Source organism: Dioscorea cayenensis, chromosome 5, assembly GCF_009730915.1.
Source record: "Dioscorea cayenensis subsp. rotundata cultivar TDr96_F1 chromosome 5, TDr96_F1_v2_PseudoChromosome.rev07_lg8_w22 25.fasta, whole genome shotgun sequence".
NCBI lineage: Eukaryota > Viridiplantae > Streptophyta > Magnoliopsida > Dioscoreales > Dioscoreaceae > Dioscorea > Dioscorea cayenensis.
The window spans coordinates 22450070-22469095 of record NC_052475.1 but is presented as its reverse complement, the minus strand read 5'-3'; the positions used below and the strand labels follow the sequence as shown (position 1 = coordinate 22469095).

Here is a 19026-nt window from a genome sequence, read left to right as displayed (position 1 = left end):
TATTATAAAATAAAGGGGCTTTTACAGGTGTACCCCTAAAAAATTTTAAAATTACATATTTGCCCCTGAATAAAAGTTAATTGCATACATACCCTTGAATAATATACATAATTGCGTATATACCCTTGGGATTCAAATTAGTTGAAAAACCATCTATTAACAAACAACAAATATATAAAATTATCATTATATCATTGCATATATACCCTTGAAAAGTTTTTTTTAAAGTTGTACAAGGGTTATTTTGGACCTTTTGTATATCTTAATCCAAGTTATAACCATAGTTAATCAAGTTTGATTACCGGAATCTAACAGTAAAGGCATATCCGCAAATACCTATATTTTTCAGGGGTATATATACAATTATGTTTTTTCGGAGGATAAATATGCAATTATAGAATTTTTGAGGGGTTTATAACCAATTCTCCCTAAAATAAATAAATAAATATGCAACTAATGGCATTTGCACTGAAAAAGAAGAGTCATTTCACAAGAAATACACTGATGATGGATTGCTGAGTTCAGAAATTACTCCCATGGAGTTATAATAACAATAATAATAACATTAATAATAATAATAATAATTGTTAGTGCAACCGCACTATTTATTTGGCATGATTTGACACCAAGGCAAGATGACGTGACAACCATGATGACAAAACATAATTGATGACATGGAAAGTATGGTGACATGGCATGGAGACTTGGCTTGCAAGGCAAATCATCTTAAATATGGTGGAGCTATTTTTAGTAAGTCTACAACTTGGAGGATAATATCTTGAAGATCTTGATGGTATTATTCTTGGTAACTTAAGATCATATCAAGACCATTATTAGAGAGATATGATTGAAGACTAAATATGGTGGAGCTTATTTGAAGAAATATCTATTCATGGTATGAATGAAGGAGATATGATTTGAAGAATCCTTGATGATTGAATTGATTGATTGAAGATCTATTATTGGGAAGATTTGAGGACCAAATTTGGGTGAATTGAAGATCAAGTTTGGAGAATCTTTGAAGACCAAACTTAGAAGATTGAAGACTAAGTTTGGCAAGTTTCATGGAAGACGCACAAGGACGTGCGCCCCTTGCGAGGGGACTGCGTGATGAGGAACTGAGAAGGTAGGCTAGTTGCCGGCAGTCGCAATCGGGAGATTTGGCTGCATCGACTCGGACTAAGCATGACTGGGAGTTTAATGGGTCTTGAGGTCGTCCGCAACGTAAACAGAACTTAGTCAAGTCAACAGTTAGGGTCATGTTGCAACTTATGTTATAAACAGGAGTTGCAACAGCTAATTTCGGAAGGTTTTTAAATTAGTAGCCGCGGAGATTCCAAAAGAGATATGTGCTATATTTGGGACGTTGAGGTGTCTATATAAACTACCTTGCTCGTAGATTATAAGTGTGACCGGAGCTAAAGAGAGTGGGTGCACAAGACAATCTAGAGAGGGTAGTGATCTTTATTCTTTTAAGAGTGTGAGTGACAAATGTTTGTACTCATGTATTTTTTACCTCTTTTAGTGGATTGTTTATCTCCGGGCTTGACCCCCTAGACGTAGGAGAGTGGACGTCGAACTGGATTACCAACGTCGTGTGTCTTTTTCTTTGTTGGTTTGTGTGAGATTTCTATGAGTGCTTGAGTGTTCCCTAAAACTCAGAAACTATACCGGTGAAACTAACAACAACAACAACAACAATAATAATAATAATAATAATAATTTTTTTTTGTATGGAATATATAACAACGAAAACATACAAATTTCTTTTTTTCCTTAAGATTTAAGCATTCTCTCATGGATTGGGTATTATATTAAAAAGAAAATCAAATTAAGATAATGACATCAATTGCCATGGTTTTCCTCTTTGCCATTCTGTTCATCAGAGGTTTTCTCATCCTCATCTCTGTTTTCATCACCAGATTGGGGTGGATTTCTTCTATCTTCCTCCTTGTCTTCGTATTCTTTAAATTTTTCCTTAGCTCTCATCATCTTGCGGATAAACTTCCAAAAAAAAAAAAAATCTGGCATTTGTAAGGTTTGTTTATTTGAAAATCAATAAATCTTAAATCTATACACACTACCACAAAAATAAACCGATGATATCTTTAACTAAATTTTATAATAGACGGCCATTTTAATTCATAACATTCGTTAATATGTCACTTCTATATTTTTCTATAGTTTTTTTATATTATTTTTTATAAATGTTACAAATACAATTAGAAGAGTGTGCGTAGGTAAGAAATTAATCATCTAGTCTATAAACTCTCACTTAGTAACATAGGTTTTCGGCTGAAAGCTAGCACTAATTACAACTGAGGGTTTGTCACCACCATCGCGTTTAAAAAGACTAGAATTCGAGAGATGGAATTTCTTACACCAAAGCTTTTCACATAGTAGTTAATGTTGTTGGGTTATGAACCATTATTTTCTATATTATCATGTTTTGATGATAAACATTTTACATGCGTAATTTTCTATAGGAAAAATTACTGTTCACCCATCGTAATTTTCAAAACTTCCCAAAAACCCCCTTCTACTTTTACACACCCCGGACAGCCCTTCCGTTAGTGTTTAACTTCCCTTTTACCCCCTACCGTTCACTTCAAATGGGTCCATGTTGTGAAATCCCATTTTTGACCTTGAAAATGGTGGGAAAGGAAAGCGCCAAATCACATCATGTTCAACCTTTTCAAGGGCTTTTTGCTTGGTTTCTGATAGAAAATGCCTAGGAGTTGCATTACATCTTGTTGTTCTCCTCATTTGAGTTGTTCGACTTCAGTTCTGCCGGTTTCGTAATACGGTGAGAATCTCTTCGTTGCTATCAGTTTGACCATTCCGCAGGTGTTTATTATAGCAGCTCATTTGTGGTAGTCTGGGTGAAGTTTATCATACCCGAAATATATAAATCGGTTTCTCCAACAGAAAATGAAGTTGATTTCCATCGGATTGGTTAAATGCACTTCATCTTCAAATGAGCTGTAGTCGATTTTATTGTCGAGGCAGAGCATGTGCCATTGTCGTCTCCGTTTGAAAACGAGTTCATTTCGTTGTAAAGTTCTTCTCGTTTATGGTTATCTATTTGTATATTTTAAATAATGTTTAACTATTTGCTATTATCCGTTTAAATATATTACTAATATGTTTAATAATTGTCATATCCGTTTAATACTTGTTATCTCCGTTTAACATTATCTTTACATGTATAACTTTTCATATTAATGTGTAAATTCTCAAAGTCTCTGCGTAAAACGGTGATCTTTTTCGTTTGATCTGAATTGTTGGCAGGTGACACATGGCAGGTGGCAAGGTTATGGTATCCCGTGCATAAGAATTAATGACGGCATTAATTCTTATGCACGGTAACATAAATATCCAAACACCCGTTCGTTGTCATCAGTCAATGTCGGTCCACTGTGCGTTTAATTTTTTTCTCGGATATAAAGAGTCAGCCTGCTTGTGGACTTCACACCATAAATAACCAGGAAGAACCCTTCCCATGGACAACCACTCCTCGTCGTCCTCATCATCCTCCTCCTCCTCCTCCTCTTCCCATGGACAACCACTCTATCTGAAAGAATGTTTCGTGAACCTCCTTCCTTATCTTGAGAATCAATCAGCCGTAATCACGCAACAAGTTAAACTATCTTTTCCTGCCCAAGGCGAAATGCTCGCATAATTGCCTGAATGCAGAGGATTCTCCAGCGGTGGATGACGGGCAAGCAATTAAGCGAGCATTTCGACTTGGGTAAGAAAAGAAAGTTTTCACGTATTGTGTGATTGCGGAGGATTCTCTAGAGGAGGGAGATCAGCAAACATCCTTTAAGACGGGGTTGATATTTATCACTTGAGACTTTTTGTTACCGTTTAAGAACATTACGTCAGTGTACAACTATTACGTTCTGTGTTTAACTATCAGTATCTTTGCTTAAGTCCGACCATGACACATTGATTAATAGTCATTTTCATGAATGTGTTTGTTTAACCTTTTTTTTAATGTTGTACGTTGTGCAGGTTCAAGTTGATGCGCATGTTATGCAACCACTGTGAGCATTCGAATGTACAAACACTTGTTTCGTTATACGAGGGTCGAGTCGTGAGTGTCCAAAATCCGAGAGGACGTTGTAAATGTTTTGTAAATGTTGTAAACGAATGTTTTATTTGAATGTGAACTTCTGAAATTTAAACAGAGACCTAGTAAAAACAATGTGGGAAACAAAAGAACGTCATTGTAAACAATAGAAAAAGTTAAACAATACTCAAGTTACTCTTTAAACAATGACAACGGTGTTTAAGAAAATATGTAAAGATGTTTAAACAGTGACCCAGGAGGTACCCATCTTCAACGCGATGTCAGTGAAAGCATTCAATTTAAACAATAACATATATTTTAAACAGTTAAATCACTATATTTAAACGTTTTACGTATTATTTACATGATATAGACTTTATTTAAACCGGTAATCGTTATGTTAAACACTATATGTATCTGTTTAAACATAAAAAGCTTGACGTTTAAACAGATACTCATGTCGAGCGATGACAATACGTCTTCATCGCGACAGTGGCATATATTTTTCCTTTTTTGCCCTTGGGATGGAGGGAAAAATACCGCCCAATCACATCACGTCTAGTCTAACCTCTATGCACTTTTTTGTCTTCATCGCGACAGTGATATATATATATATATATGCACTTTTTTGTTTGCCTATCTGACTGCTGTTTGTTGTTTACATCTTCTTCTTCTTCTTCTTCTTCTTCTTCTTCTTCTTCTTCTTCTTCTTGGCTTATTTTTGTTCTTCATTTCATTTGGTTTGTACGATTTGGTTTTCGGCCGATATATTATGGAGAGTTTTTGTGGTATTGCTAGATTCAACGGGGAGGGAAGAGTGCTAATGTTCACGGCTCAGACTTCTTGGGAGTTGGTGTTAGCTGAGATATGTGAGCGATGGGGGTCTCAAGTTTCTCTTGTCGAGGGGTTAAGTTCATCACACCGGATGGATATAAAAGCGGTTTTGCCCAATAGAAAACGATGTTGACTTCAGGCGGATGTGTCACGTGCACTCCATCTTCAAATGTGCTGTAGTTGATCTTGTCGTCAAGACAGAAAATGTGCCATTGCCGAATCCTAATGAAAACGAGTTTTACCTCATCAGTAAGTTCCTTCTCTTTTAATTGTTCCAGTTATCTGGGGTCATTAGTGTTTAAATATGTCCGTCACTAGTTAACATCTTGTACTAGTCGTTTACGTTATTAGTTAACTACTTAAGTATTTAATTTAACGTTTAAATATTGTCATTATCACTTAAACATTATATTCTCCGCTTAACATATTGATCTTTTCATTTGACTGAAGTGTTGGAAGGAATTCAGATTCTGCGAGTGCTCCAGTTCATTCCCATGGTGACCCTGACGGCGTGGGATGTCTTCCTTCCTCGTCAGATCATTCTGAAGTGCTTTCGTTGGATATTGGACAACGTTTTGACGGTGTCGAACATTTCAGGGATGTACTTCGAAATCATGCAATCAAAAGGAATTTTGACTTCGAATTCATAAAGAACGAAAAACATCGGGTGACTGTGGAATGCGCTGCCGATGGTTGTCATTTGCGCCTTCATGCATCAAAAGAGTATAACAAAAATACTTTCAGAATCAAGACAATCAACCCGTCACACACTTGCGGTGGTGGCATAGGTTCGGCGTCACATCCGAAAGCGTCCAAAAAATGGGTTAGCGCACGAGTGATTCAGAAGCTCAAGAATCGTCCCTTGTACAAGGCCATCGACATTCAGAAGGACATGTTGCGGGAACATAGTGTCCACATACCATATAAGCAGGCTTGGTTGGGAAAAGAGCATGCCCGGGTGGTCCTCGACGGCAATGACATCTCCAGCTACGATCGTTGCTTTGGTATGTAGATAAGGTGGTCGAGACAAACCCTCATAGCGGCTGGCGATCGTGGAAAGAGACGATGATCGCTTTTAAACGTGCATTCTTTTTCTTTCGCAACGTGTATTGTGGGATTCAAGAGGGCTTGCAGTCAGCTGTCTTCTCGATGGTACCCACCCTCCTTGGAAAATATCGGGTACACTCATCGGGCTGCCACAGGAAAGATGGAAACAATGGTTTTTTTCCAAGTCGCCTCGGTATAGTCGACAATCTGAAAACCGATGCCAATCGACTTGGTTCATATCTAACTTAGGCGATGCTTTATACGAGGATGGAGATTATCATGAGATAATTACTTTCGTGTCGGACAGGTCCAAGAGCCTTGTGAGCGCAATTGCGAGAGTCTTCCCTTCTTCGCCACATGCATACTGCCTTCGACATTTGAGGCCAATTTTACGAAAGCCAATGTCGGACTTGGGAAGGCATTGAGGGAGGAGTGGTCGCCTATATGCTTCCGCATTGCGTGGCATCCACGGCTAAAGATTTCGATGATACCGTGAATGAACTCGGCAGCCACATCACCCGAAGCTCATCACCTGGGTCGATTAATAAATCGATATGGCACATTGGTCGAATTATCCGCTCGAGAGGTGATCGTTGGGGTGAGATGTATTCAAACGTCACGGAGTCGCTCAATGCTTGGATCAAGGAAGCTCGTCATTTACGCGTGAAGAAAATGGTCGACTCCATAAGGTCTGCAGAATGTTGGTTTACACTTAACATTTAGTGTTACCCTTTAAACATTCTCAATCTTTTGTTTAATTACACTTGTCCGACTTTTAAATATTAATCCTTTCGTTTAAATATTTATAATAATGTTTAAACATGTTTACTGAATTATTTAACCATCACTATCTTTGTTTAACCCTTATTTGTCGGGGTTCAAGGTGATGCGCATGTTATGTAACCGGCGTGAGCAAGCTGAACAAACGTGGGAGACCTACTTACGCCCCGGGACATACATTCAAGGTAGAGATCATTGGTTAGGACACGCGAAATCTTCGTGTTGGTCGTCGTGTGTCGATGATCGTGCTAATTGATCGACGCACTGCAGCAACTCGTAGATCTCGCCATCGAACTTGTTCATGTCGAAGGTGGCAAGTTTATGGTATCCCTTAGAAACACGCCATACGCAATAACGCAGATGCACACCAACGTACATCGATTTATTAGCGGGTACTTCACCGTCGACAATTACAACCGGCATACAAAGAAGCTATATTCCCCATACCCGACGATGACAGCCTTCTGAAGAAAAATCGTGAGCTTCGTTACGACTCTCCAGCGACGAGAAAAGCGACACGGGCGGCTCTAGACGAAAGAGGGATCGAGTCGCAAGCGTTTGATGTCCGCGAGTTACATTGCGCAGCTGCCATGGATCCGTCACAATCGACGATCTTTGCAATGAAAGCTGTCACCGACTAGGCATTGTAAATAAGCCGACGATGACATGGGAAACATTGTGTATCGATGGGCAACTTTCCATATTTAAACTCTTACTCTTTACAACGAATCGAATGTATTTAAACAGAGACATTGTTGTTTTTAAACGGATACATCTGTAATTTGAAATATTTCAACTCGATGTTTAAAACGATATATGGTATATTTAAACAATTAAACGGAAATGTACACAATTACAACGTAAATTAAACAATGAAATGAAACCGAATGGAATTTAACTCCGCCTTCTACATTGAAAAACAAACAAAATTTTTACATTGAGATATACAAGTCATGTTATTCCGAAACGAAACATCGAATTGAATGTCCAGGTTTACATTCGAAAACAAAATTGACATTGAGATATACAAGACATGTTCTTCGGTCACAAATCTTAACCCGCTGCGCGATCTACCCTCTTTGTCATGGAGCTGGCTCGCCTCCCTCCTTAAGCATGCGGGTAACATATCTTAACTGCAGGTAAGGAACGCTGCATCTCGCGGTAGCTGAACTTCTCACCCCCAAAGTAATTGCTCGATAAACCGTGACGACGAGCGGCAGCAATCGACGCTTCCTTATTTCCGGGCGTGGGGTTTCCATGTCGCGGTACGAGTGGGTACTTTGCCGTCGCTGACTCGCCGAACTGCATATCGACACAGTTGTCGAATAGATTCCGCTGTCGAGATATGCAAGTTGAGATTAGAATACCGATTAAATACCAAACACTATTAATCGGACATAATTAAAGATCTTACCATGTCCAACGCGTCTTTATCGGGAGGATGACGACATGGAAGTGGCCATTCATGATTATCGGGAGGATGACAATTTGAACTCTAGCGAGTTGCGCATGACAGATCCCCGACCATAGCCATAATTGTTTCATGTCGTCAGCTCCCGCTGACATAAAAAGCGCTAAGCTGGTCCGGTGATGGAGGCGCTTCTTGTAAGGATATGGCTCTTTGCTCATCGACTTTTTGTATAATGCATACTGAAAGTGTCCATCACATCATCTCGCACCATCTCCTTCCCTCAAGCGAGCGTGTATAATTTGTCCGTGATGATATGGCGACAGTCATTCTTCCACACGACAGTGCTGAGGTTAAACGATAACAGATATAATAAGACCATATTGTAAATGATTAAATTATATTATCAATTGTTAAATGATATTATATATAATTAAACGTTAAGTAGAAAAATTAAATGATAACATAAAGACATTAAACACCATTAGAAAATCGTTAAACACTATAATAAAAACTTTAAACACTATCATAAAAACTTAAGACTTACCCGTCCATAGAGCAGTTGAGGAAGATCCTCATCAACTCCTGCTCATATTTGTTAAGACGAGACATGCCAACCCATTTTTTTCTTTTTGGGAATAAAAGTTTTCGAGCCGTCTGGTCCCATTGTTGATTGGCTTTGATCATCTCTCTCGTTGCTCGGTCGGGGTCTTCATGGGCATCGCACAGATTCCTTTGCACGTGTTCGACACCGCCAAAGCATCTTCCTTCGATGCGAGAACAACTGCGACAGCATCAACTGCGGACACATCCTTACATGGTTGTTCTTGTTGTGGGATTGCGCTCGCTCGATGCGGGGGACGACGGTGACAACATCAACCGCGAGACACATCCTTACATGGTTATATTTACGGTGGGGATTGTGTCTCCGTCGTTGCGATCGATCGGCCGCGCCACGGCTACGCGACAGCAGATTCAACGATCTTCTCAACCGTGGCCACGAGCGACATCATCATTGGAGACACACCCTTAGCTTGTTCTTGATCCGCAAGGATTGTGTCCATCTTTGATCATCGCATCTCGTGAACCCGGTTCCACCGGGTCCATCGATTCATTAAGAAAAGAGTTGACGACCTTCTCAGCGCGGCAGCGGCCACATCATCGATGATGTCCTCCACCGTCGTGGCCATGTTATCCAGCAGCGGCAGCCTCGATGAATGATGTCGTACCGTCGATGGTGTTGTTATTATTTCATCGTCGACCGGCGAGTGGAGATAGAGCGATGATTGTTCTCCTCTTTTTCGCAAGTCTCTCTCGAATGTGGCCGTCTTGGAAACGACCTTCCCGATGATGTCATCGTCGTCAAAATTCCGAGCGCCTCGTTCGTCCCGGGTGCTTCGAGTTCTTTGGAGGAATGGCGCGATCGGTTGTGAACGTCCCCTCGAGTGCCTCAACACGAGCGGCAAGCCGAGAAACTCGGTCGTCAATATCTGCACGCACGCATAAGAGTTGCGGTGACATCTTACGCCTAATGTCACCGGTTGGGGTGCCACGGTCGGAGGGGCTGCCATGGTCGGGGCCGCCACAATCGGAGAACCCATCGTTGTCGTGGTAGGGGGTTGTTGCAATCTGCCGGGGTGGGGAGGGCTTCTCAGTGACGAGGATCGCGTCGCGGCAGTGGATGGAAGTAGGAGAAGCTGCGTCGAGCGCGCACGATGAGGCGCCTCCTCATCCCGCCTTCAAGCAAGTGGTTCGGGAGCGATAGCATCCATCCGTCGGTTTGCCCCTAATAAATATTTCTTCTTGACGATTCGTCGGAACCATTTCGGAAACTAATATATGTAAAACCAAACAATGTCAGTGAAATCATTCGTTTTAAAGCTGTAAAAACTATATTTAAAGCAGTTGGTTATATATTTAAGCGTTATAGAATATATTTAAAGCGGAGAACAAAAATATTTAAACCAGGTATGAATAAGTTTTAAACGGTAAATACTAAAGTTAAACACTAAATAATATGTTTAAACATTAAAGACTTATGTTAAACATTGTCCATGATTTATTACCTCTTTCCCATCGAGCGATGACAAGCTGGTTTCTACCGTCACTTGCTTCCGGTAAGTACTTTCACCGTAGCACAACATCCTTGGGACCTCGCTGAAAGCGGACTTTTCTTCCCCGTTCCGGTCACTTTCGTAAAACCAGACGTTAAGCACGCACCGAGCAACCCTTAATGTACCACGTGATTTCGGTCTTCCCTACGCGCATCTATCTTGCGACTCGGGCTGTGCTGGGGAATATCCTCCATAAGCCACTATGCGTCGGCTATGCCCATGCGTGATGGCCCCATGGGTCGGTAGATCATCGACGTAATCAACGATCCGAGTTCGAACAGAGCATGATGTATTTGGTAATAGGACTGTACCCATGAGGTACACCATCAGGAGTTTGACAAAATTATCTTCTTCTCCCATCTGTCGAACAAGTTGCACCAGAATGCTCTTGATGCGATCTGCGTCTCTCGATGGGTTTTGATAAATACCGCCCTTGACGGCCGACCGGGTCTTCTTCTTACGAAATATGACTACGTCGCCATCGCAGCTAGCATGAAGAACGAGGGCCACATCCACGAGGGCCTCGAAACTCAGCGAGGCTTTCCCGATCCTCGAATTTATTGGTGCGACCATCGTACTTTTTGCAAAAGAGAATCAAGAAGTGCCCTCTCTTGGTATATAGCTTCGAGCTCGAGTGAGCAGCTGCAAAGCGGTGTCCTTGAATAATCTCCCGATGTCGAGGGGTCATGTTATCTTTCAATTCATCTAAGGTCTCCAGCAGCCGTTGTCAAAATAGCATCGCCCATTAACTAGGTTGACCGCCATAATCACAAGCATGCGACAATAACAACACATTCAACATGCAGTATTGACAAAAGTTTAAGCGGAAATATAATGTTTTAAACGGTAACCTCTCAGTTATTAAACAAAGATATCAAATGTTAAACAGAGACCCATTTTATTAAACAGAGACAACAAATTTTAAACTGTAACATCTCATTTCTTAAACGTCAACCTCATTTGTAAAACTGCAACCATATCAAACGAAAGGGAAATGTACATTATAAATATTGCACAAAATCATAACAATCGAAAAAAACTATTTCGATAGTGTATACATCTGAAAACTGCAAAAACAAAACAAAACCCTAGCCAGAAATCTCCCTGCAAGACTAACAAAACCCCGGTAGAAATCCCCCTGCGGACTTCGATATCTTCCAACAAAAAAGAGGAGCACAAAACAAAAACCGAAAAAAATCTTTCTTTATAATGAGCAGCTTAACATAAAACCATACTCAATACCTTAGATTGCAGAACCCGATGAAATGCCAACTAGTTCTTGCGGGGGACTTCTCCTTCGAGATACCGGGGTGGAAAGGGAAAAAGGCGATGAAATGCCAATTACAGAGGGCTTGCACGGTAGAGACAACTTCGGAGACGAGCTGAAATGGAAAAGTGCAAGACGCGAGTTGAGAAAAAACAAGTAAATGGCTCCAATAAATTCGTCTCTTGCAGGGTTACTCCTCGAAACCCACCCCACTTCCTCTCAAACTCACGAGATGGGCTGCGACCCACGACTCCCATGCAAGGGCATTTTTCGTCCATAAAATTTGAAACTCACTCGGGCTCACATCCGTTCATGGGCTTTGGGGGTTTTGAAAAACATAGTGTTTAAAAGCGAGGGGGTTTTTAGGGATTGCAAAACTAACGGGGTGTTTTTGGCAATTTTACAAACTTAGAGGGTTTTTTTTGGCAATTTCCACTTTTCTATATTATCATCCATCAATTTTTTTTTTCTACGTTATTTTCTATATTATTATATATTTCTGTATAAAATTTATAATTAAATGTCTCTATAATAGAATTACTGTATAATAATTTATTTTAATTACTAAATGAAGGTAGACTAGGTAGCTGCTGCAAATATTTAAAGTCGTTCGTTCTTAATTATATAAAAATTAATAATAACTAATTTTAGATACATTAGAAATAAGAATTATAATAATCTTATATAGATTAATAAGTAAATGGTGGCTAGAAGATAGAATTAATGGTGTCAATCTATTGGATCGGTTTCATCGTAGATTGCACCAATGGAAAATGATCAATCACAACAAATAATTAAATAATCAATTTATTATTAAACCAACCTTTAAAAATGAACCTTTGCCGTCATTTTTGATATTTCTCGAATCCTCCCCCTGTCAATCAAATTCAGAAGGGCAACAATGTCAAATCAACACATATTATAATTTTACTAATTTAATAAACTCTACCGTTGGAAAAAAAAAAAGTATATGTTAGGAAATGAGCAACGTTATTTACTTTAATTACAACTTGAGTTTTCCTTTCTATAACTTGTTTTAGATATTAATAAAATTTAAAAGGCATTTAGTGCTTAGTAAAAAAAAAAACAAATCAAAATTACAAGAGAAACTCACATGTGAATTTATGGTATGTATATATTAATTTTGATTTAAATTAAAAAACGGTTACATAATTTACAATTCTCAGAGAAATATTCATGAAGATAATATATATATATATATATATACAAAAATGATAAATGCTGCTAGTCAAGGATAAACATGTATACAAGTGCACCAATTATGATAGTTTATATATTTTATGGGAATAAACTCTTTTACCATGTAATTCGGTAAGGGAGAGAAAATATTTCTTACACATATATACCTCTCACATGGGACTCTACAATCTTGCATGATCCCTATAATTAATTTTCTTAACATACTTTTCAAAACTCTCTTTTAAAGAATTTTATTTGCCTAAATCCTCTTAATGATGCCCATTAAAAACTTTATGGTCTTTTTACAAAATATTGAAATCTATTATACCATACATAAGTCATTTTAATATTAGTAAAAGTCATAACAAAATTTAAACTACAAATTTTAATTTTCACTTATATGTTTAATTTAAGCTTGATTAAATTTTGATTTAATTGATATTAATAAATATTAAATATTAAATATTAATTCATTTTTATAAATTTATTTATTTTTAATATATCTAAATATAAGAAATTATTATAAGGATAAAAGGTACAACCTTAAACTCATAGAAAACACCCCGAATCAACTTATGAATTAAGTGGTCCATTAGCTTGTGTTGCCTTCCCAAATGCTGCAAGCTGATTGGCATTCAAAAAATATACTTTTGTTAAACAAGCTTAATTTAAATACCTAATTTCTCAAATAATATTTTTTAAAAAATAAAAAATAACAGTTTAAAATAATTTCTTCCGGTCATATAAAAATAATCTAAAAAAGTATGTGACTAATGCGTATAAATGATATGATGAAAAGAGTGTTTAAGGAAAAAAAAAATATATCTTCATCCTTTTTTTAACTTTTAGGCTCAAAATAATTTTTTTATTTTTAATTATTAAAAGAACCATGTATTTTAAGTAAGACATCAAAAAATATCTTATACCTCTATCGGCATTTACAGCATTTATGCTATGTGAAAAAATAAAATTTTTCTAAATATATATACACTAATATTATTTTTGGATTTTGTTAAAAAATATTTCATATTATCTAAATTTGTGCGTATTACAATTATGAATATGCAATGATGCTTGACCTTTTGGTTTCCTCGATGTATTGCGCCAAATGTGTCTTCCCTAGTCCGAGCAATGCAATAAACTACAAAAAAATAAAAATAAGAATTATTAATAATTAATAACAAAAAACATAGATTTAAAAAATACTATATTTTAAATTTATGGATTATTTATTCAAAATATTATTTTATAAAAAAATATTTATTAATTCAAAAATAACTTAACCAAATAAGACAACAGATTAATTTATTCTAAATATCAAACAAACATTCAATTTCCTTTGTTTTAGATTTGTTGTTTATGCAATTGGTTTTTATTCAAATAACTAATTTATCTCAAATAAATTAAAAATTTTATGTGGTCAACGAATATTTGATCTATTAACACCTGTCTTTTGTGAAAGTTACTTGTGTTTTCGTAGAGAAAAGAGGCTTAAATTTTAACTCATGCAAGATGAATACATAGTTGGTTACAGTAATAAGTACTTCTCACTTAAGTTACTAGTCCATATTTATCAAAATAAAAAATTATACATAAAAACTTATTCATATGAGAATGATTGACAATATCCATTTAATCCAAATACAAAATCGGATTTATAACCATCATGTTATTTATTTATTTATTTTTAAATTTTATATTTATTGTCAACGATCTTTTGACCTACTGATATTGAATCTCTTATATAAAGTGTTCATCATTTACATAAGGTGTTCATTTAGAGGAACATACGAGATCGAACCCCAACGTTAGGCAAAATAAAAGTAAAAGTGTATTTAGGTATTAATTTCATATTCATGTATACCCGTTATTTTCTTTAAGTAGAGGTGCTTGTAGTCTATTTGAAAAAAAAAAAACATTTGTTTTCTTATTCTTATATATAGATATTTTTTTTAGAAAGGTTCTTAACATATATTTAAAAATTAACTGTGACTGAAAAACACACTTTTCATTTTACATATTAATGATATAATTTAATAAATATTAATGAAAATGTTTTTTACTTCACGTGGTTGAATAAATAATCACTCATAATATTTGTCACTTGTGTGATATATAAATATTTATGTATGTTAATTTTGTAACAAGCCCGATCTAGTATGATTATTTCATATATATTTTTTTATTTAAGTTGTAATGATATTCTATGATTAATTCAGAGATAAAAAAAAACAATTTTTTTTTTGTTATAATTTCTTTGGAGTTTTAAACAGTTATCCATGAATGATGTGGAAACAATATTTATTTTAGAAGTAATTGATTTTTATGGGCATGAATTCAATATACTATAAATGATAATGATAATATGCACGCACCATAAAATCGCAATCTCAAGCTGAAATTGAAATTTTAATTCGATAGATAAATTAATATATATTAATGAAAAATATATTGATCAAAGTTATAAAATAAATGGAAAAAAAATGCAATATATAATCAATGAGCTAACCTTTCGAAGTGTAATACTACTGTCCACAAAGGAATGTGGGAGCTCTTCTAGCATATCGCATTTCTTTTCAGCTTTTTCGTATTCTTCCTGCCAATCATATTTACTAGGTTAACAATGTAAAATAACAAATAAAAATAAAAAAAATTATTTATTTATTATTATTTATAAATATAATAGTTCATTAATATTCATGACAAAAATAATACACTCTAAAATTATAGTTATTAACTTTGAAAATATTATATTTAGGTTTAATATTTTATTATTAATTTCATCAAAGAAAAACTATATATAATCATTCTGGATTGGATATGAAGATTGAGGATCAGTCTTCATATGAAAACAAACAGAATAAAACAAAAATTAATTAATTTTATTTTAAATATTTTTCTTACAACGGCAAAAATAATTTATATAACTAAAATTAATAGGCTATCAATGACTTTACCGGTTACTTGAATATCAAATTGTGAGGTTTCTATCATAAATGAAATACCACAACCATTCTTTTGACGTGATTATTAATTATATATACCGTTATATATATATATATATATATATATTTTCTCTCTTATGTCATTTCTATTATTCTGCAAATTAGAATGAAAAAGGCAACAGCAAAATTAAGTAATAAAATTGTCATAAATTAATTTGAGAATATATATATATATATATATATATTCATTTCTTCTTCTTCTTCTTATTATCATATGGATAAGCGGGTCATCACATGCACACACTTTAATCCATACTTTGAGCCCTTGACATTTTTCATAGAAATTAACAGCATTACCATTAGCCTATTGTTGTGAAGGTGAATATATGTGTTTATAAATACAATTTCTAATAATAAATATATTTAACTATTTTATAATAATATTGTATCATACATATATATATATATATATATATATGCATGATGGACTGAGAATTACCTCCTCAATAAGTTTGTCAACTTCTTTTAATCCAGATGCGTAATCTCCTGAGGCTTCTATGATTTTCGCCAAATGATCGGTAGATGAATATTCCTAATTAAGCATACTAAATATCCTTTAGCTTTTTTATTTAATATATTAAGCCAAAACTGAAACAAAATAATAATATCATGTAATATCTATAAGCTTTACTTTTATTAATATATTTCAGACAAATTAACCGATTTCTTATCACCATTAAAATAATTTTTTTTTTTTTCAAAAATTATCCATCTTATAACATTTCTTGCATCTCCAGTCTCCAAATACATATACCTTAATTTCATGTAATACAATGTTTACCAACCTTTTGTTTTCATGTGTTCTTTGCATAACTACTCCCGCCATTAATTAGACCGCATATATATAAAAAGTTTTAACGGGAAAGTGATGATAAAAAGAAATATCATGTAAAGATAAATATTGACAAGGGTTATATAAAAAAAAACACAATTATAGCTAGAAAAATAAATATATATATATATATATATATATGCTATATTAATATTGCATGCATAAAATTAAAACAATCAAAGAACCTGTATTATTCTGATTATTTCCGCCATCTGAATCAAACAATCAAGTTCAGCATGTGACTCCTGCAAAGATTTGTCTCGTTTTCCATTTATTCCATTTTCGACCATTTGCTCTAGTAATTTGCTTGAAGCATCACTGATAATATAGGAAGCTAAAGCAGCTCTTATAATCATCATTTCTTCGTATTTGAACTCTTCGTTGAATTTTCCACTGATTTCATTCGCCTGAAAAAATGCATTACAAATGACTTGATGAAATTTACCATCATTATGGGTTCTCATACTAGTCATAGCTAAAGGAAGACGGTAGCTAAAGCGAAGACGATGACGATGATGATGACGATGACGATGAGGGGGAATAGAAGAAAGACAGGTATTTCTTCCATGGAGAGTGAGGATGCTGCTGGCAGTGGTAATACTAGGACTAGTGAATGGCATTTGGAGTGAGATTTTGGAGATGTTCATGGCTATTTGTTTTTGTGATTGTGTATATTGTATTTGTTAATTTCAACATGATAATATATATATATATATATATAGCAAAAAAAGTTCCTTGCATGATTCTCCTGTGTCTGATACTTTTCTTTATTATTTATCATTCTTTTATATCTTTAGTGAAGTGTAAGTTTAGTATTTGTCTCAATCTTGTTGATGGTTAAGAGGTATCAAATGATCATATCATGTGTACCTTTACAAAAGACAGAAGGCTTCTTTAAACATGTTTTTGTTTGTCATATGTTCTTGTCTTCACATGAAAAATAAAAAAATAAAAGATTTATTTTCTCCTCATGTTATATTACTGTTCATACGTTGTTTACCCAGGATTCTTATATTACTCTTGTACTATACATACATTGTACATCCGGGGTCTAATACTATTCGGTATTATTTATATATATATATATATTTTTTTTATAAAAGATGGATAAACCACATCTATTAGAAAAACGAAGACAAAGTACAACAAAAAGACATCAGACCCACAAGGAGTGAGAGGACCAACAACAAACCCAACAGAAAACCACAAAAAGGAGAAACCCAATCATGAGAAGGGGCAACCCCAGGAAAAGACAACAACACTACCCATCTCCCGGATAAGAACTATCCTCCAGAGGAACATGGTGCCCCACATCCCTAGCAAAACGGTACTATTTATATTCATTAAAGAAATGCGCTTGTCGCCTATTATTAAAACTAAACTATTGTGGCCCAATTTATTTGGAAATTTTTTGAAGAGCATAATGATTAGTTAGGTTTGTATTGAAATATAAACAAACACCAACTTGATTGCTTTAGACCATTAGTTTTTTTAAAAAAAAAATGTATAGAAGTGATTCTTTATTTAAAGAAATATACTTAAATGGGTCTGGAATTATATGGATATGTATTTACATCGTTATTCAAGTGAAATTGTCATCCTTCACATGATGAAAAATAGTAAAGTCGCTTTCATCCTTCGATCTTTAAACACATGGTCATGCCTCTCCTTTCAAAGCTTGTTCTTCCTTTTGGCTTTTGAGTAATTTTTTATATATAAACTAATAAAAGAATAAATTTTAGTTTAATTTTAGGCAAAATTTTATGTAGCTTTTAATTATTCGAACAAAATTTTGTGTGTAGCTATAGGACATGTCGTACAAATCAATTTTTTTCATTTATTACAGATTTTTTATTTATGTTGTATTTGTAAAAAAAATTGTATAATAAATATCATATGAAAACTTATTCATGCTCAAGAAAATAATACTTAAAAATTTGTGTAAAACCAATTGTATGTCCATCGATTTCAGTTAAAATTTTACAATGTTTTTCATTAACAATAATTATATATCTAAATTTTAATTTTATGAATTATAAAAAAATTATGAAAAATAAATACATATTCTAAAATATTTCATTCTAAACATGTTAAATAAATTAAAATTAAACTAAACTAATATTATGAAGTATCATTTTAGATTAAAGTAAAGTTCTTATTTATTAAGGTTCAATTTAAGCTCAGACATTAAAAAAAAATCAAATTTAGATTTTTTTTAACACTTTTTAGGCGCACTTTCAAAATCAAGCAAACATATTTATATCATGGAAAATTAAATCAATTTTTTTTTCATTTCCTTCAATTATTTTCATCATATATATATATATATATAATTTAAATCTGAAGTTACACGTATTGACAAAATATATTGCTTCTTAATAATTTTTAAAAATATCATAACTTATTCATTAAATACCACTAGTGATTTAGTATTATCTCATATAAAATTCACTTTGAAGGCTCA

General features: G+C 34.6%; 1 protein-coding gene across 1 annotated transcript; it reads right to left on the bottom strand.

The window, feature by feature from the left end:
• Positions 1-1826: 1826 nt before the first annotated feature.
• Positions 1827-17231, bottom strand: LOC120262148. Its single transcript, XM_039270213.1, has 7 exons — positions 16748-17231; positions 16170-16262; positions 15235-15321; positions 13805-13866; positions 13268-13349; positions 12349-12399; positions 1827-2004 (listed from the first exon to the last, which is right to left on the bottom strand). The coding sequence occupies exons 1-7, from the start codon at positions 17207-17209 to the stop codon at positions 1846-1848; spliced, it is 996 nt and encodes a 331-aa protein (XP_039126147.1). The 5' UTR covers positions 17210-17231; the 3' UTR covers positions 1827-1845.
• Between the last annotated feature and the right edge of the window lie 1795 nt (positions 17232-19026).